At 47.6% G+C, this 25,857-nt stretch overlaps 1 protein-coding gene across 2 annotated transcripts; it reads right to left on the bottom strand.

Annotated features, from left to right (window-relative positions):
- Nucleotides 1–458: 458 nt before the first annotated feature.
- Nucleotides 459–22,610, bottom strand: ALOX5AP (arachidonate 5-lipoxygenase activating protein). Of its 2 annotated transcripts, XM_080941383.1 has the most exons (5): nucleotides 22,496–22,610; nucleotides 15,087–15,186; nucleotides 8,262–8,332; nucleotides 3,151–3,232; nucleotides 459–1,030 (listed from the first exon to the last, which is right to left on the bottom strand). In XM_080941383.1, the coding sequence occupies exons 1-5, from the start codon at nucleotides 22,563–22,565 to the stop codon at nucleotides 868–870; spliced, it is 486 nt and encodes a 161-aa protein (XP_080797509.1). In that variant the 5' UTR covers nucleotides 22,566–22,610; the 3' UTR covers nucleotides 459–867. The 2 variants fall into 2 exon arrangements, with proteins under 2 accessions (XP_080797509.1, XP_080797510.1); XM_080941384.1 differs by lacking the exon at nucleotides 8,262–8,332.
- Nucleotides 22,611–25,857: the final 3,247 nt, after the last annotated feature.

The following is a 25,857-nucleotide window of genomic DNA, read 5'->3' as shown; positions in this document are numbered from 1 at the left end:
ATGTTTTATCAATGCTGCCCCTTTAAAAGAACTAGAGTTCTCTTAATATAATAATAAAAAAAAAAAAACCGAAGTTATATAAGAAAAAAGCAAACTGAGCTTCCTTGTACAGCCCCAGGAGAACACCTTTCCTGTCAGCTTCCTTGGACATTTGACTATACCCATGTCTTCCAAGATTCCCTCTTTGTCACAAAGGCACATAGGTGACAGCAGTTGAATCATTAGAAACCTGTCCATAATACAAACTATATTTCATTAAATATAGCCAGCAAGTGACTTGTGAATCCATCCACTCATTTTATTTGGTGGCCTGATATTATCTTCAACTCTTAGAGCACACTATCAGCTTCGTGGGACAGTAATGTTGGGCATGATGCTAGAGCATTAAGATGCCAATCTAATCCAAATATGGGGTGGGGGAAGGAACTCAGGCAATGAAAGACTCTTGAAGACATTAGTGTCCATAATGTGGATATTGTGGTTTTAATTATCCTCATATAGGTTGAGGAAACACAGTAGCTAATACAGAAATATCACCCCAAAAGCAAGCCATCGGTCAAAAGTTTGTCTATGCCCTTTATTTTAGGAAAATACATGTCTGATCAAGAGATACCTTCAGAGAGCAGGATAAGCCAGAAGTATAGGCTGGATCTAGACAATAAATCCTGGACCACTGCCACATCCAAGGGGTGGAGCTAGCACAGGATTATTTTCTTCCTGGAAAAACAAAAGTTAACGGATACCACGGAGCCCCGGGGGCCGCTAGATTTACAGCATCTACAGCTGAAGAGGAGCAGAAGCCTTGGCGGGGTTGGGCTATGATGCGTCTCTATTGATCTGGTGATCGGCCTTCTCGGTACCCAGCAATCAGGGGATAAGAAGCAGCGGGGAGATCGTCGTGGTTACAGTTCTTATGTAGTTCTCAAAGTCGCTTCCGAAGAAGAAGATGAGGTAATGGTTGAGTATCCCGGCGAAGGACATGAGAAACAGGAACAGGATGATCCGCTTCCCGAATATGTAACCAGGGGTGCTGTGAGAGAAGGGAGGGAGCGGTAGATACAGGACAAACGACACCCATTTCACCCAAAGACGTCGCCACTTCCAGACACGGGGCCATTAAATTATACCGCGTTTACTCGTGATACTGCCCCATTTGCCCACTTACCTATAGCAAGGGAGGACATGCCTCTGCTGTAATTAAGCACCGAACTTGTTTCAGGGCCAGGTAAAGGAGCCTGCCTTTGGTCCGCCATTTTTAGGACTCAGTGGCACTGGCTTCCCTGAGTTCTCTTAATGTCCTTAACAGAACGCTAGCAAGTCCTAACAGCGCTCAGACAATCTGACTGAGGCTCAGGAGCATCATGGACTCATTAAGCCCTCTCCAGGGTGGTCCCTGTCAGGAGTGTCTAAAAGGCTCCCTCGCGCTGGAGGCTGTGGCGTAATGAACATGGTGCTAAGGGAGATGGTTAAATAAGCTGGTGAAGGTGTTTCAGCCCCTGAGGGCTCAACCTTCCCTCCTGAGGCTGTCTGGGAAGAAGTGAGGTTTGCCCTAACAAGAGACAAGCACCCAGTGATGGAAACACACCCCAGAGGAGTGAAAGAAACTTTAATCTCCCCCTCTCCTCTTCTCCCTTTCCCTTCCCCTTCCCTCTTCTTCTCTTCTTTCTGTTCCATCCTAAACATTTTAGGCAGAGCATCAGTTGGAGATAGAAGGAGATTCCTCGTGAGAAGTGACTGTCTAGCAGCATGCAAAGGCTAGCCATGCATGTCCTCTGTCCCTCAAAGTCCCTTGGCAGCTGGGCCTGGGCGCATCTGTGTGGAGCTGACATGTCTGGACCGGCCAGTGAAACGGTTTGTTAAGATTTCAGTAATGAACCAGCAATGGCATGAAGCAATCAGCACTGATTTGGAGCTTAGAGTCAACCCGGCGGGACAGGTGAGCTGCTGCTGCCACGGCTGTTTCAAACTATCACGGAGGGTGGAGGGCACCGAAGCCAGCGCCTGTAGTTCCGAGGTGCCTTGCCAGAAATTTTACCTACTTGAAAGGAACCCCGGAGGCTCTCAGCTCTCATAGCAAGTGTTTAGAAGTTGCTCCACTGTTGGGTACCAACCTCCTCACTACTCTGTCATCCGTGTCATCCGTGGACTATGAGCATCAGCATCGGATGGGAGCCTGGCAGAAGCTCAATTGTCCTTCTCAAAGCAGGATGCAGCCCCTGCATTCCGACAAGCTCTGTGTGTGGCACACAGACAGTGGAAGCCAGGAAGCCCAACTAGCTAGCTCTTGCTAGCTGGGTCTTAATGGTTTGAGTAGATGTCACTAAAGGCCCATGTGTTGAAGGGTCTCCAGTTGGTGGCACTATTAACAAATAATTGGGATCCCAAGGGCACGAGTCTCATCAGTTTATAGATGAATGGGCTTTAAGAAGTGGGGTACAATCAGAGGATGTAGGCCACTAGATTTCCCTCTCTTAAAATTATTTAACATTGTCTGGTGATGTGTGTGTGTGTGTGTGTGTGTGTGTGTGTGTGTGTGTGTGTGTGCACCTGGCACAGTACTGCTGCTATCAAAATAACTTTGACTCTCCCCACCATATGAATTGCAGGGGTGGGACTGGGAAGTCAGGAGTTGGGGACAGGGGTAGGGGTGGGACACAGCCGAAGGAAGGTAAGTGCTGAGGAAGGCTGGGTGCGGCTCAACTGTAGACCATTCAAGGACTGATCAGTAGTCCAGGGTTGCATTCTCAGCACTCCCGAAGGTTCGAGGGAACCCATGGTAAGATGCAAACGTTAGGTCTCATTTCTCTTGACAATAAGATGCTTAACTCACAAGAGGCCTAAATGTTCTTGCTGTCCCAGACTCCACCATGAGAACAGCTGGTGTGCTGTTGCAAGCAGTGTACAGCCCAGCGGGCTATAACTCCACTATGATCATGACCGTGCAAAGGAAAACCTTGACGGGAAAATGAGGCAACTCTTCAGCTGTATTTTCAGAATCCTTAGCTTTGAGGGAGGTGGGGGATTCTAATCTTTTCCCCCTTCATCCGAGGAGATCCCGACAAGCCTTCAGTGGCAGTCAGAGTGTTGTTCAGTATCCTCCTACTGGGAAAACAAAGGTCACATCAAGTTCTATAGCACCCTGAGACCTACCTCTGTGTTCTCTCTCCCAGATAGCCGACAAAGTACTTTTGCCTCACAAACAAATACATCAGTCCAGCGAAGGCAGCGGGAACTAAAATGGAGAAATGATAACACACACGTCAGTTTCACAGTCTCCCCAAAAGTCCATCATACAACAGTAACAGTGGTTAAGCAATTAGTGTTTGACCACAAAATCCAGCAGAGACCTCGGGTTCTGAAAGTGGAGCCTGGCACATTTTTTCCATTAATGTTTCTGTTGCTGCGCTGAAACATTATAACCAAAAACTACTTGGGAGAAAAAAGGGGGGTTTTCTTTCCACTTACAAGTTCATATCACACCCCATCATCAAAGAAAGTCCAGGGCAGGAACTTAAAGCAGGAACCTCAAGGCAGGAACTGACACAGAGGCCACAAAGGAGCAACACTTACTGGCTTGTTCCTCATGGCTTGCTCAGTTTTCTTATACAGCTCAGGACCACCTGCCCAATGATGTCACCAGCCACGTGGGGGGGGCACTCTGACATCAATTGTTAGTAAAGACACCACTCCACAGGAGTGCCTACAAGGCCAGTCTTTTCTCAATCGGGAATCCCTCTTTCCAGCTACATCTAGGTTTGTGTCAAGTTGGCAATCAATCAATCAATCAATCAATCAATCAATCAGCATAAATACAGTTCAAAAAAGTATCAAAGGCCTGGGAGGAAGCTGCTCTGTGGTATTCTACACAGTACTTGCTTAGATATCATCTGATGGGAATTCTTTATCACATCTATCTCTAGGTACGGGAAGCTGGACTCAGGCAGCCATAGGGACTCGCGTGGGGCATCAGCTGGGAAGAAATTCAGGAAAGGTTCACACCAATTTTGAGTCTGGTTTTGTTGACATGTTACTCTGTGACCATGGGGTTTCTGGTACACAAAGCACAGTTTCCAGCTTCTAAGGAAGGAAATTTCTTTGCATTCCAATCTCTAGGTAAATAGCTGCAGATGGTGCCCCAATCACCCCTATAAAATCCTAATTTTAGTGTTGGGAGCTGAAAACACCAGTACCCTATGAGTAGGATGATCTAAAGAAGGTGCTTAACTGGTTCTATGTGTGGACAAAGGTCTGGCACAGCTCTCCTACTATGTGTTAGCAAAGACTGGTCACAGCTCTCCTACTAAGTGTATAGAAAGGGTGGCCACAGCTCTCCTTCTATGTGTGGATTAAAGACATGTCACAGCTCTCCTGCTATGTGTGGATAAATGCTGGCCACAGCTGTCCTACTATTTGTAGACAAGGGCTGGTCACAGTTCTCCTACTATGTGTGGGAAAATGTTGGTCATAGCTCTCCTACTATGTGAGGATAAAGGCTGGTTACAGCCTTTCTCTCTTTTAAGAAAGAGTGTTGGAGTAAAATATGACTATGTGAGTAAAACCACTCTGAAAGACTCCAGCCTTACTCAAACACCAAAGTAGCTTCTATTGGTGAGAGCACAGGCCAGGCGCCTTTGGCTCTAAAACCACCTGCTGGGTACTGACCACAGAGAGCCCCAGTCTCTGCTTTGCAGGAAGAATCTAAGCAAAGGACAAAGATTCATGAGAGCAATTGCCTTTCCCAGGTCGCCTCTGTACTTGGTATAGTGCCTGGAACATATAGACTTTCAATAATTCTTATCAAATAAATGTTTAGTAAAGTCTGAAAGTCTCAGAACTTTCTGATTCCAAAACCTTATCACTGGTACCAGCAGCGTCAATAACATTTATGGAGTTCCCGTTCCTAACCTGAACCACATGGAAGAGACATTTTTTATTTGACATTTATTTAACCAATGTTTTGTCTGTCTGTGCACTATGCGCATGCAGTACCTACAGAGGTCAGAAGAGGGAGGCAGATTCCCCTGGAACTGATGTGACAGACGGTAGTGAATTGCCACATGGATGCTGGGACTTGAACCTGGGTCCTCTGTAAGAGCAGCCAGCGCTCTTACCAGCTGAGCCATCTCTCCAGATAGATGCCATCTTGCATCTTGCCAGAATACAAAATTTTTCTCTTGTGGCAGGTAATATTCCCTTTAGAATTTAGAACTGCCTGGGAGGTAAGCCTCTGAGCATGCCTGTGGGAGGTCATTTCGATGATGTTAACTGATGTGAGAGGATTCATCCTAATTTTAAGCAGAACCATTCCCTAGGCAGGGGAACCCAGCTGGATCGGAGTGGAGGAAGCACACTGAACCCTCACAGCATTCATCGCTTATGTCTGTCCCTGATTACAGATGCTGTGTGACCAGATCCCTCAAGTTCTTGTGATTTCTCTGCTGTAGTGGAATGTAACTTAGAACTGTGTGAGGAAATAACCATTTTCTCGGAAGAAAAAAGAAAGTAACACCTTTTGTGTGTGGGGGGGTAAGAAACAGTGACTGTCTTACTTAGGGTTTTACTGCTGTGAACAGACACCATGACCAAGGCAACTCTTATAAAGATGACATTTAACTGGGCCTGGCTTACATGTTCAGAGGTTCAGTCCATTATCATCAAGGCAGGAGCATGACAGCCTCTATGCAGACCTGGTCAGGAGGAGCTGAGAATTCTCCATCTTCATCTGAAGGCTGCTAGACAACTTCCAGACAGCTAGGACAAGGGTCTAAAAGCTCACACCCACAGTGACACACTTTCTCCAACAAAGCCATACCTCTAAGTAGTGCCCCTCTCTGGGCCAACTATCAAACTACCACCATGACGTTCTCAATGAAGCTCAACTGTTATGTGCCAGGACTCTGCCGGGGCTTCATGCACATCATCTCCCTCATTCAACTTAGGGTCTTTGACATGAGTAAGTAGAGAATGGTCCCATTGAGGCCCACCCTACCCCATAAAACGCTGAGAGTGTTGTCTAGATGACTCTCACACCTGTAATCACAGCACTTGGAAGACTAAGGAGAGATCACAAGCTCAAAGTCAGCCTAGGAAACATGCTAAGAACCAAGAAAGAGAGGTTGAAGAGAGCTCGGCCATTAAGAGCTCTTGATGTCCTTCTAGAGGATCAGGGTTTGGTTCCCAGCACACAAGCCCTCTGCTCTAGACCAGGATCTGAAGGGAATCACCTAAGACCATCAAAAGAGAAAGATACATACATTATTATTCATAACAGAGGGGAAATTACAGTTATGATGTAGCAATGAAATCATTTTATGGTTGGGGGGTCACTACAGCATGAGGAACTGTGTTAAAGGGTCTCAGCATTAGGGAGGTTGAGAACCACTGTTTTGAAAATGATGAAATTAAATAAGGCCCTTATCCATCCAGATCTTGGGACAGTCATCAGAGTGAGAGTTTTGGAGCAGAACAGTCTCTGGGACTCCCTTCAGCCGAACAATTTGTATAATCTACTGTATCCATGAAAATGGCAGTGGTCAACTGTAGTTGATTGATGTATTTGAGCCCCAGCAACACGGATGTTTGCTCTGACAGATGCATATTCCCAGTGCTCTGAAAGACTCTCAAATGCCCTTTGTATTCACGTAGCCGGAGAGGCAGCAGCAAATTTATCTCGTTTCATTCAGACCCAGCAAGACTCATAACTCTTCATCTACATGTTCTTTGACTCGATTTTTCAAACAGATCCGGTTTTATAATCTCAGAGGGTAGAAAATGGAAAACAGGTGGTGAGCTACTAAAAGCCTTCAGATGCCAAGAGAGAGGCTATTCGGCATCTCTTCCGTGGTCTCTGCTGCTCATAGGACCAAGTCTCACTCATGGAAGCACTCTACCCATCTACCTACTTATCTTTTTTTAATTTTTAAAGGGATTCTTCTGCGGGGGTCAATTTTTCTGAGACAAGGTTTCTCTACGTAGCCTGTGGCTGACCTGGAACTTGCTCTGTGGACCAGACTGGCCTTGAACTCAAAGATCTGTCTGCCTCTGACTCCAGAGCGCTGGGATTAAAGGTGTAAGGGATTCATTTTTATTACTTTTTAATTTTGTGTATATGAGGGGGGGGGTGTGTATGCAGTACCCATGGAAGTCAGAAGATGGCGCCAGAATCCCCCTAGAGCCGGAGCCACAGGGCAGTTGTAGGCTCCCTAGAGAAGGTGCTGGGAACTCCTCTGGTCCTCTGCAAGATCGACAAATGCTCTTAAATCACTGAGACACCTCTCCAGCCCCCATCCACCTACCTTTTAATGGTTCGTTGGTATATTATTAATCCTCATACATTCAGGACAGAGTTTGGCATACAATAAATGCTCTAAGTTTATTTACAATATAAATTAGTACAGTAAAAGAATGCTTAGAAAAACTCCAGAATTCAGAACTGAAAGACCCAGGCTCTGGTCCCGCCCAGGGCACTCATCCACTGAATAACCCTGAACAACTAACTTTTTCCCCTAAGGTAAATTGTTCTCAAGGGTCCCAAGGAAATTCATTATTCACTGTACATACATTATAGAGTAGTACAGAAAATTATAATACGCCAATGTTTGTTAAGTGATTGCTTCTGGATTCAACGGATGGGCCCTGCTGGGTTACTGAAGCTGCTCCAGTCACCCGGAGCCACCACCAGGCAAATGCCAGCTTTAGCCAGGGCTTTCATGGTGCTCAGTCTCCAAAGAGAGCCACAAGCTTATGATTCCGGTTTCCGTTTAATTGCAGAGGATCTCTGGGAACCAATCTGTTGAAGTCAAGACTGGGCAGCTTGATTACCCAGGTTTGGCTGGAACCCAGCCCTGTGCTCAGTAGACACACGCCCGGAGAAGGACCGCCATGCTGGGAGCTTATTAACAGAAAAGCCAGCAGCGGCAGTCCCAAAATAGATCCCTCAGGCGCTCTCATTTCCAGTGCCCTTGTATCTGAGCTAACACTGCTTGGGGATTCTGAGTCACATTTAGCCTTAAACCACCCTTGTCAGAGCAGCGCTCTCAACAGCCACCAGGGAGCAAGCATTAGCGATGCATTACCACACCATGCTGCGACCTCACCGAGCATGCCCGGAACCCAACCTCCCCAGCGCTCTCATCTCTCCAGGGCATCCTGGATAAGAGCTGTAGGTCCGGTCAAGGCTATTCCACAAAATGCCTGCCCTTTGAACCCCTAAGAGCTGCATATTATACAAAGAGAACTCACAAAGGAAAGTCTCCCGTTACCTTGGCTGCAAAGTAGTCCGGCAGTCCAGAGTACGGCGAGGAAAGTGGGGTACGCATCTACGCAGTTCTGGCTGTGGGGCAAACAGGGCAGGGGGGAAAAAACCAGAAAACAGGTGACTACAGTGTGGCTTGAAAATTACCTGGAGACCCCAGTTCACAATTACCATTGTGTGAGGGTCACAAGCCTCTCTCTTACTTCTCTTCTTAAGACTACGGGGGTGGGGCGGGGGGGGGGGGGGAGACAGCAGCTGCGTCCAAAAGAGCGGTAACAGACAGGCATGCTCAGACTTCTTTAACTCTGAGCTCAGGTAAAGCAGATCTGAGGCTACGTGAGTTCATGGACTCACTTTGGCAGAGCTCCCGAAGTGGGTGTTGCCCCCACACTTCTTGAAATAACGACTGAGCAAGGCAGACACAAGGTGTGGTGGCGTCTGCATGGGAGGGACGGGATGAAGATGCCAGAAGCATTCATTCACAAAAGCAGATTGGTGAAGGTTGCCAACAGTCCCCACTCCCCAGCAGATACTGCCGCAGCACGCCAGGCACCGTGCTGCTGTTTGACATCCCTTACAAGGGTCCCCCATTCCTGCAACTGAACTAGATTACTCTGGCTTTGCTTTAGCTATTATAACAAGCAACCAGCCACTCGGTGGTCTAAGATACGACAAATGCATTGAGTTGCCATGCCAAAAGCTAGGAGAGTCTGAAATGAATCTCCCTGAGCTGATGTTAATCCAGATGTGGACAGGTCTGCATGCTTTCTGAAGCTCAAGGGAGTGGGGGTTACTGCCGTGACTCTCCAGACTCTGGGGATCCCCAGTATTCCTTGGCTCATGCTCCCTTCTGACCTCAAAGCCCAGGATGGCCAATGGGCTTTCTTACATGAATCCCCTCTCCTTCTTGTTTAAAAGCTTTCATTTGTGGGGCTGGAGAGATGGCTCAGAAGTTCTGAGCACTGGTGCTCTTCCAGCGGACCTAGCTTTATACCATAGCATTCATCTCTGTTGGCTCACAACCACGTAACTCCAGCTCCAGGGAATGTATCACCTTCTTCTGACATCCACATCACACACACACACACACACACACACACACACACACACACACAGGGGAGGAGGAATGGAGGGGGAAAAGAGAAACAAACAAGACTGACTCAAATGAAACAGAAGAGATTTTTTTCCAAAGCCAACCTGAATTTTTTTTCATATAATGAAATTACAGCCTCCTAGGAATAGGTTAGGTAGGCAGGCTAGTCTGCCTACTGTGATCACAGCCCTGTTTGGATGAGACACCAAGGCCTACAGCAGCTTATGGGGTGGGGGCTGAGGAAGACCCGAAGTCACACCTGCCCATCTTGCCTCCAAACCCTGGAACAAGACCTTTCACTATGTCAACAGTACGTGTCCTTGGGTGCAGCTAACTGTCCTTCACTGCATGAAATAAATATGTAAATATGTAGATATGCAAATATACAAATATGTAAATACACACAAACAACAGAACAAAGCTAGGAGAAGTATTTGGGGAGTAACATGAGACTGTGTGAAGAACAGCTGATTGGCTCCATCCTTGGCGGGAGCTCTAACCAGCTGCCGCACTAACAAAGCTATCTCTCTGGGTTCCATTTCCTCACTCACTAAGCAAAGGGTGTGACAGCAACTGTGGCCCTCTGGGGATAAGTCAGTGGTGTAATGCAGAGGTTCCCACAGCACCCATGGCATCTGAGGACTTACTGGATATGCAAATGCCTGTGCCACCTCAGATGTGTGACATTAAAAACTGGGCAAGAAACTCAGCACCCTGAGCCTCAGGCAAGCCTTTCAGGTGGTTCTGTGCGTGATGCCATACAAGAGCCACTGGTGAACAGGGTTCAAGCTACACGTGTGAAAGCCAAAATACAATGTTCAAGCTGCCTCCTGCTAGGGTCTCATGCCTCAGAGCCAATAAGGAGTCTGCTCTTCTCTTTTGAGTATGGGTACAGTACCCCCTGTATATTGCATATTGACATATGTTAAGCATTGATCCCCTAGAATGCAGTGCTAAAGACCTTCAGTGCACAAAGCAGAGCCCTGCTGGCTTTATGGGGTAGGGTGGTCTGGATTCACACAAGTTCCACAGGTCTAGTGGACACAGAATCCCAAAGGGCAGGAGGTCCTTATACATGGTCCATTTGTAGTTCCTCGCCGAGTAAATGGGTCCATTGAAAACTGCAGTTCAAAACTCTACCAGTGATAAGGATTTCTCCCTGCTTCTGCTGGTTCTCGTATTTTGTTTTGAAGTAATGGTTTGGGAAAGATGTTCATGTGCATGCGTGTGCACATGTGCATTCAAGCAGCTATGTATGGAGGAGAGAGATTGATGTCTCATGTCTTTCTCAGTCATCCCCCACCCCACCTTATTCTTTTGAGACAGCGTCTCTCATTGCATCTGAGGCTTATTGATTAGGTTGGCTTTGGAAGCTCAGGGATCCACCTATCTGCCTCCCCAGCACTGGGTTAGAAGTTTAACCACTACACCTGGATTTCTTTTCTTTTTTTCCTTTCACACAATGGCTGAGGATCGAACTCTGGTCACAGCAAGCACTTATAGCTTTAGCCATCTCCACAGCCCTTGAAGCAGGCATTTTGGCTAGGTAATGAAGGGAAGGTAGGCAATGACACAGCTTCTGTGTAGCCAGTGCATTTGAATGAAACGGTCCTCCAAATATTACTATTATGCCATTTTCCTTTTGAAGAGATGTGTATCTTTCATTTTCTTTTTCACAACAAAACTGGCAAACCCATCTCGACTCTCGCTTTGAGGTCCAAACAGGATCTGCTCAGCGGGCCTTGCAGTAAATCACCATGCTGTATTCAAGCTGAAGCCTCAAGATCTGACTGTTTTGTGGGGAGACCCTGGGCTACCTCATGTTTCTTTTTGTTTTTTTTTCCCGCCTTTGGAAATATAATATACAAACACTTTAAAATTCTGTTTGTTTGTTTGGATTAAGTTAAGATAATGAAACCCCATGAATAAGAGCTAATCATACTATCAACACCAGCCAATGGGCTCCTTGCAGACTTAAATTCCTACACCCTTTACCTAACTACACACTGCTTAAAAAGTGAGTCCACAGTGGACACCGAGATGCTGGAGTATTGTGACATTAGGGTGACATTTCTCAGAATGTGTTCTGACAAAAAGTAAGCAGAAAGAGGGAGCCCCCATGGCTAATTATGACACCCCCTCTTGGTGAGGTAGACGGTCTTTAGCATGTTAGAGCTTCTCAGGTACCACGAGGAAGAACTTGCTCTCTGCTGTAACATTTGTCAATGACCCATGAGCTTGGAATCACAGAACACACTTCCGGGAATTACCCACCTGCCTTGGCCCACAGCTACGCTCACCTGTCCTCACAAGGAAGAACCTGCAGGCAATGCACATTTTCCTGCCAAAGTCAAACTTGGGTGCAGGCTCACTTGCTGTGCTTATGTGCCAAGACCAAAACACTGAACTACATTCTGTGCTGGTGAAAGAGTCAAGATCCAGCTCATTTTTATCTTAAAGGCTCCAACGCAGCCTAGAGCAAGACAGGTGGTCAGACAGGCTGATAGTCAAGGGCACCTGACCTGCTGAACTGCACTGACGTTGGCTAGAACGTCTGTTAACCCACTTCCCCAGATTCTCGAGTTAGCTATATCCCTCGACAGCCATAGCTCATGCTAAAATAATGTGCCTTGGGTTTTGTGTTCATCAGTAGATATCACTTGACCTTCATGTTATTTTTCCTTCATAGCCAAGATTTCAAAATATTCACGATCCTACCCAGCTCCGGGTTTTACAGCTTATGACAGATGTGTTTGTGGGCAAGTTGTGTACGGTATTGTCGTTCTGTAACAACAGGTGCAACTTCACGTCTTAAGTTTTAAATAGCAGGGTTAAATGCACGTTCTTGGGATTGGGAGATGTCCTGGGGGCTAAGAGCACTAGCTGCTCTTGCAGAGGACCTAGGTTTGGTTCCCAGCACCCATGTGAGGCTTACATCCTCTGTAAATCCTGATGCAGTGATCTGATGCCCTCTTCTGGTCTGCATAGGTACTGCATACACTTGGTGCACATACATGCCTGTAGGCAAGACACCTATGCACATAAAATAAAAATAGTGAGTCTTTAAATAATCTTTCTTTTTGGTTCCTCCACCTCTTCTTGATGCTTTTAGAGGGCCCTGGAGAACGTCATCATCACCTTCCCGGTGTTCTCCAGGCATAGACAGACAACCAGAGTGGCCCTAGTTTGCCAATCCTGCTTCGCAGATCTCCACCCATTATGCAGCCTACATGGGCATGACCAAGTGCTAGTTGACTGAAGGAGGAAGTGGTCCTCAGAACGGAACCACAACCATGTCTGAGCCATCTGATAGAAAGTCCTCTGTCCCCAATCGTTACTTCCTACCTCTTTGCACGACTTCCCTGTCTGCTTCTTCTCTGTCACCTCTCAGGCTGAACGGTAAAGACACATGGATTTTGAAAACTGGACTGCAAGCTAGGCAGTGGTGTGCACAGCCTCTGATCCCAAAACTCAGGAGGCAGAGGCGGGCAGATCTCTGAGTTCGAGGCCAGCCTGATCTACAGAGTGAGTTCCTGAACAGCAAGGGCTACACAGAGAAATCCTGTCTCCAAAGAAGGAGGAGGAGAAGGAAGAGGAGGAGGAGAGAGAGACTGGGTTGCAGTGTCCTCCTCACAGTCGGCTCTCTCAAACACAACAATCACTTAGCACTCACCTAACACATATTCTTATCTTTGGAACACCCACACCATCATAGAATTTTTAAAATTAATTTATTTTATATATGTGAGTAAACTGTCTTCAGACACACCAGGAGAAGGCATTGGATCCCATTACAGATGGTTGTGAGCCACCATGTGGTTGCTGGGAATCGAACTCAGGACCTCTGGAAGAGCAGTCAGTATTCTTAACTGCTGAGCCATCTCTCCAGCTCCCTATCACAGAATTTCTAAACCACTCCCCCTGGCCATGCAACTCAACCACTAGCCTCAGGATACTTCTGCAGTTGGAGGCCAGCAGCCAGAGGAGCCATGTTGTGTAAGCACCCTGGGCTCATAGAAACAAAGCTATTTCTCTCCTGGGGGCAAGTGACAGACAGGAGCCACTATGACCTGGCACAATGGCACACATGCTAGGCAAGGCATAGGTAAGAGGACCACACATTTGAGGTTAGCCTGGGCTACACAGAGAGGCCTTGTATCAGAAAGAGAGAGAGATATCACCGGGCTGCTGCATTCCCATGCATAGCCAGCATGATAGAAACTCAGCTTCTAAGAATGTGTAGGGGGTCCAGTCCACTGTGGCTTCTCACTGTGGAATCTATAAAACCTCAGTGTCACTGTGAGAAAGTAATTATCTGCACAGAGGGACACTGCTCACTCCCACTGCTGGAGACTGTGGTGGTTTTCTTTGAGCCATTTTGTCCCCACCCCTGATCAGAGTTATCTTCACATCTCCCGCTCATGACACTTCTGAGGAACCCTTTTGTGTTATCTCCCCAGAAGGATGATGCATTGACATTGGTGACAACCTATGCAGTCTCCCTGTTCTTCTTCAAGTGGGTCTATAACGCCTTTTAAAGTCTTTTAATGCCTTGAATTGGCAAAGCTTAGGTCTAGATGGTAACAAAGAAATCTCCCTGCAGCGAAGGAGGCCCTAAAACTGGTAGGAGTGTCTGCTAAGGAGGAGCAGGAGGGCGGGAAGAAGACGGAGCATCCAGGAGTCCTCAGTAGAGGATCCTAAGGTGACTGTGAGTGCTCCAGGCCGGTATGCAGAAGCTTAGGGACAAAGGGAGCCAAGGCTGGGGAGTATCAATGGAGAAGATGCTACCTGGGGTTGTATGTGTACCCTGTTTCTACAGAGAAAGTGAATGTTCTCTACACAAGAGAAGGTGTGATCGTTTCTGAGGTCTATCTCATCCTCATCCCTATAATCAGTTTAGTCCACAGGAGCCAATGATAACGGAGGGGGACCCCCACCAACCTGCTCACATGTCTGGAAGGGCCTCTTACAGAGCTTCCTAATGTTCCTAGAGAAACTCCTCGAGTTTGATCCAATTGTTGGGTGGCCATGACTTTCCCTTGGAAGTGTCTTAGGAAGACTCAAATTCACTCCTGGGGTTGGAACTGACACCCGCTTTCAAGCTAGCCCTATATCAAAGCGGGGAGCCTGTCCTTCTGACTACTGGCAGGCATGCCTAGCTGACCCCGAAATGACTTAAAGGAGAATCAACTTTGAGTAATGTCTCTTCAGGTTTGCAATCCAAGTATAAGTCAACAAATTTCTTTCCAGGGTCACTCATGTGTTTCCCAAAAGCTTTTCTATTCAAAAGTCAAGACAAAAAGGGTAGGGGACTTGTTCAGAGCCTCCGACTGACTCTCTGCCCCCATTTTGATTGCTCAAGGGGCCCCCGTGGTATGAAACTCAGTGACGTTCTCCAGACTGTCGCTGGACAAGCCCAGGGTGGTGTGTGGAAGACACTTCCTGAGCTGCTGTGTGAACATCTGGTTTGAGCTGAAGGGCTTCGACACCCACAGGAAACTGGTCATTGCAGGCACTGAAAGCTGCCAGGGTGTTACTGGATCATAGAGACCACGGCTTCCCTTCCCCACCCCACTTCCTTCCTGTAAGACTGGGGTGCAACAAGATGGAGGGCATCCATAAGCCTGCCTCCTGGATGCTCTGCAGGTTGGCAGAGGCAGATGTGCTGTGGGGGGATAGTCTCATTTCTTCATGCCCGTGTCCCCACCATTATTTAGCAGCATCAGAGTTTGAACTCACTTAGCAGTGTAGACCCGCTCGAAGGCAAGAGTTCCGGTCCTCTGGAAGCTTCGCCCGTTATGCGCCTTGCTTTCAAGCTCCACCTTGTGGGCGAAGAATGCTGAGAGAGAGAGAGAGAGAGAGAGAGAGAGAGAGAGAGAGAGAGAGAGAGAGAGAGAGAGAGAGAGAGAAAGGGAGGGAGGGAGGGAGGGAGGGATGGAGGGAGGGAGGGAGGGAGAGAGAGAGAGAAGGAGGAGGAGGAGAAGGAGGAGGAGGGGGATGAGGAGGGAGGGAGGGAGTGGGGAGGGGAAGAGGGAGAGAAGAGATGGAGAGGGGAGAAGGAGGAAAAGAGGGAGAGAGAGAGAGAGAGAGAGAGAGAGAGAGTTAGTTCTCTGTTTTCTAAAACATTATGATGCTTCCTGGATTTGCTGTCCAAACAGGCTTCCACATCCTCCCTACCAGAAATGTCACTAACAAGGTTTGAGGGAGGGGCACTACCTTGCCTTAAGAAACTCATAGTTGAAAGATATTGACAACCATGGTGGTGATGTGGCCTTTAATCCAAGCATTCTGGAGGCAGAGGCAGATAGATCTCTGTGAGTCTGAGGCCAGCCTGGTCTTCATAACGGGTTCCAGGACAGCCAGGGTAACACGGAGAAACCCTGTCTCAGAAGGGAGGAGAGGAAGAAATATTGACAACCAAGAAAAGTAGAAAGGGCTCTGCAGAATATACCAAGGGGACCAGTTGCATACACAGGGCTTGGAAGGGTCAAGGCCAGCTGCTTAGTTCATTGGCCATGTCACAGGATGTCCAGAGAAAATGATACCTAAGATAAAATCTGAAGAATAGGTAGGAATTTTCCAAGTGGCTGTAGGGAGCAGGGGATGACAGGGGGGAGTCAGCTGCGCTCCAGCAGAGAAGCAAATGCAAAGGCCAGAGGCAAAAAACACGTGTCTGTGGCTCAGCAGGTCCAGCTCAGGGTAGAAGATGGACTAAGACACGGATCAAGACAAGGAAGAACAACACATGAGGCTAAAGTGATGGTTGGTGGGTGGTTATTTTTAAAGGATAATTTCCCAGTTGTATAGATTAATCTATTTTTTTTTGTAATGTATGTGGGTGCTTTCCCTGCATATAAGTATATGCACCATACGTGTGCAGTACCTATGACGGCCAGAAGAGGGCATCAGATCCCCTGAACTTGAGATACAGCTGGTTGTGTGTGAGCCACTATGTAGGTGCTGGGAATTCAACTCCCGTCCTCTACAAGAGCAGCTTAGCAACCAAAAGCATCTCTGCAGCCCCAGTGAATGATTATTTTAACAACCTATCTGTTGTCTATTACCATATCTTGTATCTGAAAACAAAATAGTCGAAGAGGATAGCAGAACAGGAGGCAGACAGCAGGTGAACGGAACATCTAGGGCACAGCGGTACAGTGCCTTGATCTCTGGACGAAGGAGATGGAGGGAGCTGGGGTGTGGCCCAGGGGCAGGGCACTTGCCCAGCACATAAAATTCCTCCTGACCTGTGCAAAACCCTGGGTTTGATCCCCAGCATCACATAAGATGGAGCATGATGGTAGTAGACACCTCCAGACACGTCAGGGGGTAAAGGCAGGAGAGTTCAGGGTCATCCTCGGTTGTACAGTGAGTCTGGGGCCAGACTGAGATTACTGAGACGGGGTGAGAGAATACCATGCCCAGAGTGAGGCTCTTGAAGAAGTCAGTGCCTGAGCCAGGACCCAAAGAAACTAAGTATCTGAAAATGCCCGTTTCTGTTTAGACATACTGCGGGGTCCTGGTGGGAGCTATGGGACAGGAACAAAAGGAGCGACTTATGGGCTCATGGAGAATAGCCGTTGGACTGAACGCTAGTCTCTGTGCATCTGGTGCTTAGATGAGGCAGACCCAGCATGGGAGGAACTCAAGAGCTGACGGAAGCCATGGCTGTAGTGGTGTATGTCAATAGAGGGGATGGTTCAGAGGGGCTTTGCACACGTTAGGGGAATTCTCTACTGAAAGCCCCCTCTCTCACTCTCTCTCCTTTTATTCCTGTACTCCCATCTAGGGAGTGGAAAGTGGGGGGTGTGATTGGATTCTTTTTAAAATCTATTTTCTATTTGTCTCCTCCAAAAGCTATGATCTGTCTGTTGTCTCTGCCTCTCTCTATCTCTGTGGGTCTGTCTTTCTGTCTGTCTGTCTGTTTCTCTCTCTCTCTCTCTCTCTCTCTCTCTCTCTCTCTCTCTCTCTCTCACACACACACACACACACACACACACTACCTTTTGTAGAAATTGAGCACATCCAAAGCGTTACTTGTACAGAAGAGAGCTCAGCACACTGGGGGCATCTTCACTGACTCCTCATGACCTCTCTCAAGAAGGGGATCATTCTGCTCTGAAGGCAAGGAGAGCGGTGCTGTGTATGGAGCGTGGGTTCGGAGCTGCTGAATTCCAGCCCAGCTGAACCTCTCCTCTTGCTATCATTAAGTCTGTCTGTCTGTCCTCTTGCTGTCACTTAAGCATTTACCTACCAGTCTGCTGTAAACATCTCCACGAACAGAAAACATAATAGAAAAGTCCAGGCATCTCCTTTCCTATGACCCAAGATGGCCTCTCTTGCTATGAACACAGATGAGACCAGCATCATGGAACTCAAAGGCTAGTTATCAGTGAGCAGCAGGACTAAGCTCCCCCTCACCGTCAGTCTCATCCGCCCCTGTGTGCTTTAAACAAAACAAACAAACAAAAAAGCCTTTCTTTCCCCCCAGGGAGAAACCCTCTCCCCGCTGTGTAGATCTAACCCTCCCAAGTTGTTTGTTCTCTGCTGTCCTGACTCCTTTAACTCTCAAGGTCTCCCTTTCTCGGGTCACCTAAAGATACCTACAAATCCTTCCTATCCATAATTCCAAACTTGAACATGTCTTCCTCAGTCCAATGTCTATGGATGCCAGCCTCTCCCTCCTTCGCCTTCCTTACTTGGCTCCAGGCTCCCTAAATCCTTATAACTCTCGAGTAAATTCCGGAAGGCTCGCAGGCAAAGACCATTTGTTCTCCTCCCCCCATCCCCACCCCCAGCTAGTTGTTAATATTAAACCAAAACCAGCAAGCAAATGAGAGACAAATACCTACTGGTGGCTGCAAACAGTTCCTCGGAATTCATCACAAAGGGGATCCTGACAACCCCAGGAGCATCATCTACAAAGCCCCTGAGCAGTTATCCCCCACTGCATGGGGAGTGGAGCAGAGAAATCAAATAAGCTTCTCGGGGTCACATTAAAAAAGACCCTGAGATTTCAGTTCATCACTAAGGAAATGGAAGCTGGCGTAACAGACAGATAACTTTTATGAGGCTGTTTTAGTAGAACAGGAACCCCATGCCCTTTTCAGAAGCCGTTCGTCTAGGGCAGTGGTTCTCAACTTTCCTAATACTGCACCCCTTTAATACAGCTCCTTTTGTTGTGGTGACCCCCCAACCATAAAATTATTTTTGTTGCTGACTTTATACTTGTAATTTTGCCCCTGTTATCTCTGTGTTTTCCTGATGGTCTTCAGTGACCCCTCTGGGGGTTGAGACCCATAGGTTGAGAACACCCTGCTCTGAGGTCTTCATTTCAAAAAGAGCCTCTGGAAAGGAGGAAATGGTTGTGTGGTGGAGGATGGAGAAGGATGCCAACTCATCCCAGTTTCTCTCATCCCTTGACAGGTTGCAGAAACAGCACTCCTGCCAGAGAGTGCCCTTTCTCTTCTGTCTCCGTATCTAGAACAGCTCTGCTCCACCATCTTTCTACAGTCGCCCGTAAAAGTCACTCTTCCCGAATACAGATGCCCCTCTACTTGGATGGGGTTGCTTTACCAACAAATCCACCCTAAATTGGAAATATTTTGAGTCAAAAAAATACACTGATTAAATACAAGAACCTGATCAGCACTGCAGCTTAGCCTGGACTGCCTTAAACGTGCTCGGAACACTTCCTGCAGTCTATGATTAAGCAAAAACCGTCGAACACAAAGAAAGCTTCCTTTGCAATACTTTCACATAATCCACTGTCTATCCTTCCAAAAAGTGTACGGTGGGACGGTTGTACAGGCATCTTTCTTGCACCTTAATAAAACCAAAAAGTCAATAGCAGAACCCATAGTCAGGGTTCTGTTGCTACAGCGGTGAAACACTGTGGCCAAAAGGCACTGAAGGAAGGAACAGGTTTATTTGCTTACGATTCCACATCACTGCTAATCATCAAAGGAAGTCAGAACGGGGCAGGAACTGATGCAGAGGTCGTGGTGGGGTGCTGCTTACTGGCTTGCCCCTCATGGCTTGCTCAACCTGCTTTCTTACAGAACCCAGGACCACCAGCCCTGGGTGGCACCATCCACAATAGGCTGGGCCCTCCCCCATCATTCTATCAATGGCTAATTAAGAAAATGTCCTACAGTCAGCTCTTCTAGAGGTATTTTCTCCACTGAAGTTCCCTCCTCTCCGACGACTCTAGCTTGTGTCTAGTTGACATAAAATTAACCAGGACAGCAAGTTAGAGATAATTTGCACTTTTTTTTTCCAGGTTTGCCTCAACTGACCTGTGATGACCCAGGACTGGCTGTCTTCATTTCTCTGTCCCCTCAAATATGCAGCCTGCTGCCTCAAACTGGAAGAGGGCAGTAAGTCAGTCATCTTGATGACTAGAATGTTTGAGGGTAGAGGGGGAAGTCACAGAGGCAGGATGGGTGGTTCCTTCCCATCCTCAGAAAACTCAGTGTCCCCGAGTGTGAAGCCACCACTGCACCTCGTTGTCCAGGTCACAAATAGTTTTCAATACTTGGTAACAACATGAAAACTTTTTTTTTTTTTTTTTTTTTTTTTTTTTGACTAACAGGAAGTTGTCAGAGTGGTGTTTTGGGGGTGGAGTTGGAGGTTTTGTTTTTTGTTTGTTTGTTTTGGGAAACAGGTTTACAAATAAAACCCAGGGTTTGTTAGAATTGCAGGGAGAGGTCAGACCTAGGACTTAGTTTTGGCCTAAGCTCACAGTTACAGGTCAGCACAGGTGCTGTGTCGCAGCTTATTTAAGTGGTTCCTGTTGTCCCAAACAGGCATCTTCCACAGTTACAGAAGGTCCCCAAAGATGATCTCAGTCTCACCAGACAGCTCGGGTTCTTCCCTGACAGGAGAGCAAAGCTGATCCAAAGCCACTGTGTGGAGCCATCCTACGGGGCAGCAGCGGCTCCCGTCCTGATCACGGGTGGGAGGGCGCTGTGCCATCACTGACCCCGAGATACTCTGGCTCTACGTTGTTCCACCCGGCTCCTGTGGGCTGAGGAAGGGGGAACATCGGTGTGGGGGCCTTTGCTGACACAACCTGCTCTTTCGAGGGCCTAACACGATCTCTAATCTAACCAGGGAGCCTTGCCGCTTCCCCTGGTGTGTTTCTGATGTGAGAGGACATGGTGAAAGTGAGTCTGAACTTCCTGTTACGGTCAGTTCCGACTGCACCGGCAGGGGAGGGGGCACAGTCCACTGTACACGGATGCCAATCAGGTGCCATGCCGGGTACAGAGGAGCGGGTTAGAGGGAAGCTCCGATACAGGGCTAAGCAAGCACTGTCCCTGCCTTGCACAGCTGTCCTTGTGAGACTGGGGGGTTCCCTCTGCCACCGTTTCTAGAGGGCAGTCTCGCTTAGTGTCCCACCAACGGGGCCCCTGGACACCACCCTGATGCCAAGCGAGGTCTCTGCAGGTGTGTGCAGCTTACTCCGCCCCGTCAATACACAGAGCCAAGAGAGAGAGAGACAGCGGCGGCTTGAGGAACTGGTGGCTAAAGGAAGCCACTGGTTCCTTCTCTGGCTTGCAAGCTGATTAAGTGTGATGGAGCGCGAAGAAGGTTGGGTCTGAGCACTCCACACTGTTGCTGCATAGAGAAGAACATGCCTATGCTGTGCCAAGCCTTGTCTCTCTGATTTGGAAGGCCACGGGGAAGCCTTGCTCTGTGCCCAACCGGAGAAACCCTAGCATCCTCAAAGGCAAGATCACCATAGCATCCCAAGGTGTTGCAAATCCCAAGCGTGACAGTATGTAGTCATGAGCAACTGCTAGGAAGCTGTGGCTGCTGCCGCCGTGAGTAATGGCTCCCCAGTTTTCTCCTACTAAACTGGAAAGTACAAAGCCACTGGTGTCCTTACCTCCCAAAAAAGTGAGCCTGAAACACCCCAAACAGAACTTAAATAGCTCTACACAGATCTGCCCCACAGAATTCTGTGTCCTGCTTAGTTCTTTAACTCTTAATTACTTATTTTAAACGATAGAGATAGATAGATAGACACAGAGATAGGTGTGTGTGTGTGTGTGTGTGTGTGTGTGTGTGTGTGTGTGTGGTTAATGGCAATATTAAGAAACAGGAACATTTCTCCAGATAGACAGATGACAGATAATAGATAAATACATAGACAAACAGACAGACAGATAATAGGTAGACCGGATTTAGATATAAATAGATGTTAGATAAATAGTCAGACAGATAGATGGCTCTCAACCAGTGGGTCATAACCCTTTTGGGGGTCAAACGACCCTTTCACAGGATTCACCTAAGACCATCAGAAAACGCAGATATTTATGTTACAATCTTTAACAGCAGCAAAATTACAGTTAGGAAGTAGCAACAAAAATATTTTATGGTTGAGGGTCACCACAACATGAGATACTGTGTCAAAGAATTACAGTGTTAGGAAGGTTGAGATAGATAGATAGACAATAGATAGATAGATAATAGATAGATAGATAGATAGATAGATAGATAGATAGATAAAATGTGGCAGACAGACAGGTGTGTGTGTGAGTGTGTGTGTGTGTGTAGCTGTACACCAAAGGGCTAGGAGATAGATGAGTGGTACAAATGTACCGAAGATATGCAAGGCCCTGAGTTTTGTCCCTGGTACCACAAAAAAAAAAAAAAAAAAAAAAAAAAGCAAAACAAACTAAAACAAAACAAACAAACAACAAAAAAAAAAACCCTGTGCATTGCTTTGCTTTTTGATGTCTCTTGGAAAGAACTTACTTAAGTCCAAAAGTAAAATGATGATAGTCTTTCTCCTTTACAGCTCTCAAGTCTACCCCTCCCCGACACAGACTGGCTCATGCAGGCCAACGACCAAGGGGCCTCTTCAGGCCCTTGCCTCCCACCCTTCACATCCTTTCTCCACCCAGACACTCAGGCTAAGTTTCTCACCAGCCCTTCGGGTTACTATCTCGCTTCTGCAAACACAACCTGACATCTCCTTTCAAGGGAGAGAAGGAAAATCCAAACTCACACAGCAAAGGACCCACCCCTGCACACTCAAGTGCAAAGCAGTAAATACAGATGTGCACATGCATGCACACAGAATGGTGTGTGCCTGACTTCCAGCACCCCTGTTTTCCCTGAGGAGGGACTTCCCTTACCGTTCTGGACCACGCTGATGAGGGTGACAATGGCCAAGAGCACAACATTGCCCACAGCCTCTTGATCCATGCTTGCTTCAGGCTCACCAGAGACAACTAGTCTGGCCCCAGCACCTCAGCCTCACTTCACAGAAAGGGGAAGTACCAGGGTGTTCTCTGGCATTTACCATCAGTTTCCAAAGGTCCCCAGCACAGTCACTCATTGCTCCTGCTCCTCCCCCTCCCCTGGTCCCATCCCTCTTCCTCTTACACTATCTTGCTCCTCCTCCTCTCTTGCTCTTCTCTCTGCTCCTCCTGCTCCTCCCCCTCTTTCCCCTTCCCTCGTCCTCATGCTCCTCCCCATCTTGCCCCTTTCCTCCTCCTCATGCTCCTCCCCCTCTTGCCCCTTCCCTCCTCCTCATGTTCCTCCTCCTCTTGCCCCTTCCCTCCTCCTCATGCTCCTCCCCCTCTTTCTCCTTCCCTCCTCCTCATGTTCCTCCTCCTCTTGCCCCTTCCCTCCTCCTCATGCTCCTTCCCTTCTTGCCCCTTTCCTCTTCCTCATGCTCCTCCCCGTCTTGCCCCTTCCCTCCTCCTCATGCTCCTCCCCCTCTTGCTCCTTCCCTCCTTCTCATGCTCCTCCTCCTTTTTCCCCTTCCCTCCTCTTCATGCTCCTCCCCCATCTTGCCCCTTCCCTCCTCCTCATGCTCCTCCTCCTCTTGCCCCTTCCCTCCTCCTCATGCTCCTCCCCCTCTTGCCCCTTCCCTCCTCCTCATGCTCCTCCTCCTCTTGCCCCTTCCCTCCTCCTCATATTTCTCCCCCTCTTGCCCCTTTCCTCCTCCTCATGCTCCTCCCCCTCTTGCCCCTTCCCTCCTCCTCATGCTCCTCCCCCTCTTGCCCCTTCCCTCCTCCTCATGCTCCTCCTCCTTTTGCTCTACCTCCTCCCTTTGCTCCTCTTTCTCCTCTTGCTTCTCCTTTTCTTCCCCTTCCTCTTTCATCCTCCTCTTCCTGGCTTCTCTTGCTCTCCTTCCTTCCCTTGCTCCTCCCATTCCTACTCTTGCTTCTCCTCCTTCTGCTTTTATTTTTCATTCCTTTTTTTCCCTATTATTGAACAAAGTGACTGGATCTGTGGTTCCGTGTTACCTTCTAGGAATAGCAGAGGCAGGGGGAGAAGGAAGTGGGACTTTTTTTTTTTTTTTTTTTTTTTTTTTTTTTTTGATGTTGCTCACTATGGGCAGCCTCCCCAGAAGCATTAAGCATGAATTCTGGACTCTGACCAGCATGAGGAACTAGGAACTTCTACCATTTCTTACATTGGCAAAACTAAAGAAAAGGGGAAATGAGATATTTTTAAAATAAAATAAAATAAATAGAGCACCAAAAAGACATATGTCCTGAATGTACCCTTTGCTCTTTGAATTCCTAGTGGTGAATGTCATTTGACACATTGTAGTGTGCAGGATAGCAGCTACATAGGCTGGGGTGAATGAATGGATGGGTGAATAATGAATGAATGGGTAAATTAGGAAAGAAAGGGTGAATGAATGGATAGGTGAATGAATGAATGGGTGAATGAAGAAAGGAAGGGTGAATAAATGAATGGGTGAATGAATGAATGAGTGAAGGAGGAAAGGAAGGATGAATGAATGGATGGGTGGTGAATGAATGAAGGAAGGAAGGAGTGAATGAATGATAAGAAAGACAACTGGTGGTTCCTTTCCTCCAATAAAATAAAAGGATGGACTTGGGAGAGAGCTTCGTTGGAAAGTATTTGCCATGCAAGCCTGAGGACCCGAGTTCAATACCCAGCACCATGTAAGAAGCCAAGTGTGGTAGAATGTGTATAATCCCAATACTAGGGGAAGAAGAGCAGGAGAATCCTCGGGCTCACTGGCTAGCCATTCTAGCTTCATAGTGAGTTCCACTATGGAAAGACCCTGCTTCAAAAGATAAAGTTGTTGGCACTGAGGACCTAGAACAAAGGTTTGCCTCTGCCTTCTATATATACATATATGTGCATACATGTGTGTGCATGCACACACACACACACACACACACACACACACACACACAAAGGGTCAATAAAATAAAATTTAAACTTCAGCTAGAGATCAAAACTAAACCAAAGAATGCATTAAGAGTCAGAAACAGAATGGCTCAGCAGTACTGGCTGTACTCTCAGAGTCCCTGGGTTCAATTCCCAGCACACACATGACAGCTCACAAGTGTCTGTATGTCTAGTTCCGGGGGATCTGACACCCTCTCACAAATAAATGTGCAGGCAAAACACGGATGCACACAGAATAAATTATTTTTTAAAAAGCAAAGAAAAATAGTGAGAAAAGAAAAAAAAGAGTCAGAAACAGTGTTACCAGATAACTCCCAAGGAGAATGCCCCAGGAGGAACTCTCAAACACTTCAGCAGGCTTCCCTGAATTTAATCTCCAGCCTAACGAGAAGAGTGCAGTCCCCATGGTGACAGGAAGTATGGGGAGAGTGTACCCTCTATGGCATGGAAGCTGCACCCATGTGTGGTCACCTAAAGAAGACGTGAATAATGACACTGGCTGACATGACAACATGCCTGGGGGAATCTCACTAGACCCCCAAATGAAGACAGACAATTAATGGCTATGGGGAATGGGAGGGCTCGTCCTCCCTGGGGGTGAGCCCCCAACTCGTCATCCGACACCAAATCTGTAGCATATGTGTGTGTGTGTGTGTGTGTGTGTGTGTGTGAGTGTGTGTGTGTGTGTGTGCGTGTGTGTGTGTGTGTGTGTGTGTGTGTGTGTAAGTGTGAATGCACATAACAGTGGTAATTACAGCTATGAACTTGAGAAGGGGCTACACATGAGGAGTCACAGGGAGGAGGAGGAATGACGCAAACCCAGTACTCATGTATGAGTTAAGTATGTATGTGGTAAGCAGTGCCACTCTATGGGACAGCTTTCTGTGTAAGCAGCCAGCCTTCAGAAGCTCTGCAGGGAATACAACTTTTGTCCCTGCCCTCAATATTCAAGAGATGCCCCCGTGGCACGGGCCACTGTCATTGTCAGCAGCAGGGAGCCACATCGTGAGGGTAAAGAGGAGGCCATTGTCCCACACCCACGGTGGCAGATGTCACCTTGTGTGTCCTCAGTTAACCATGAGGTGTGTTCACAGAGGTGGTGTGCAGGGCTTTGGATGCACACAAGCCAGCGGTATACAGTTCAGGAAGAAAAGATGAAACGTGAGAATCAATTTACACAGAGGCCAAAGAACCCCAAGATCTGCCATATGCCAACCAGAGAACCAGGAAAGCTGGTGGTGTGCCGCAGTCACAGCCCAAAGGCCTGATATTGGGGATGCCAGTGGTCCACGGCCAAGACCGAGTCCCAAAGTCAGAG

Source organism: Micromys minutus, assembly GCF_963924665.1.
Source record: "Micromys minutus genome assembly, chromosome: 29".
In the NCBI taxonomy this organism is placed as follows: Eukaryota; Metazoa; Chordata; class Mammalia; order Rodentia; family Muridae; genus Micromys; species Micromys minutus.
This window is presented reverse-complemented; position numbering and strand designations above follow the sequence as displayed.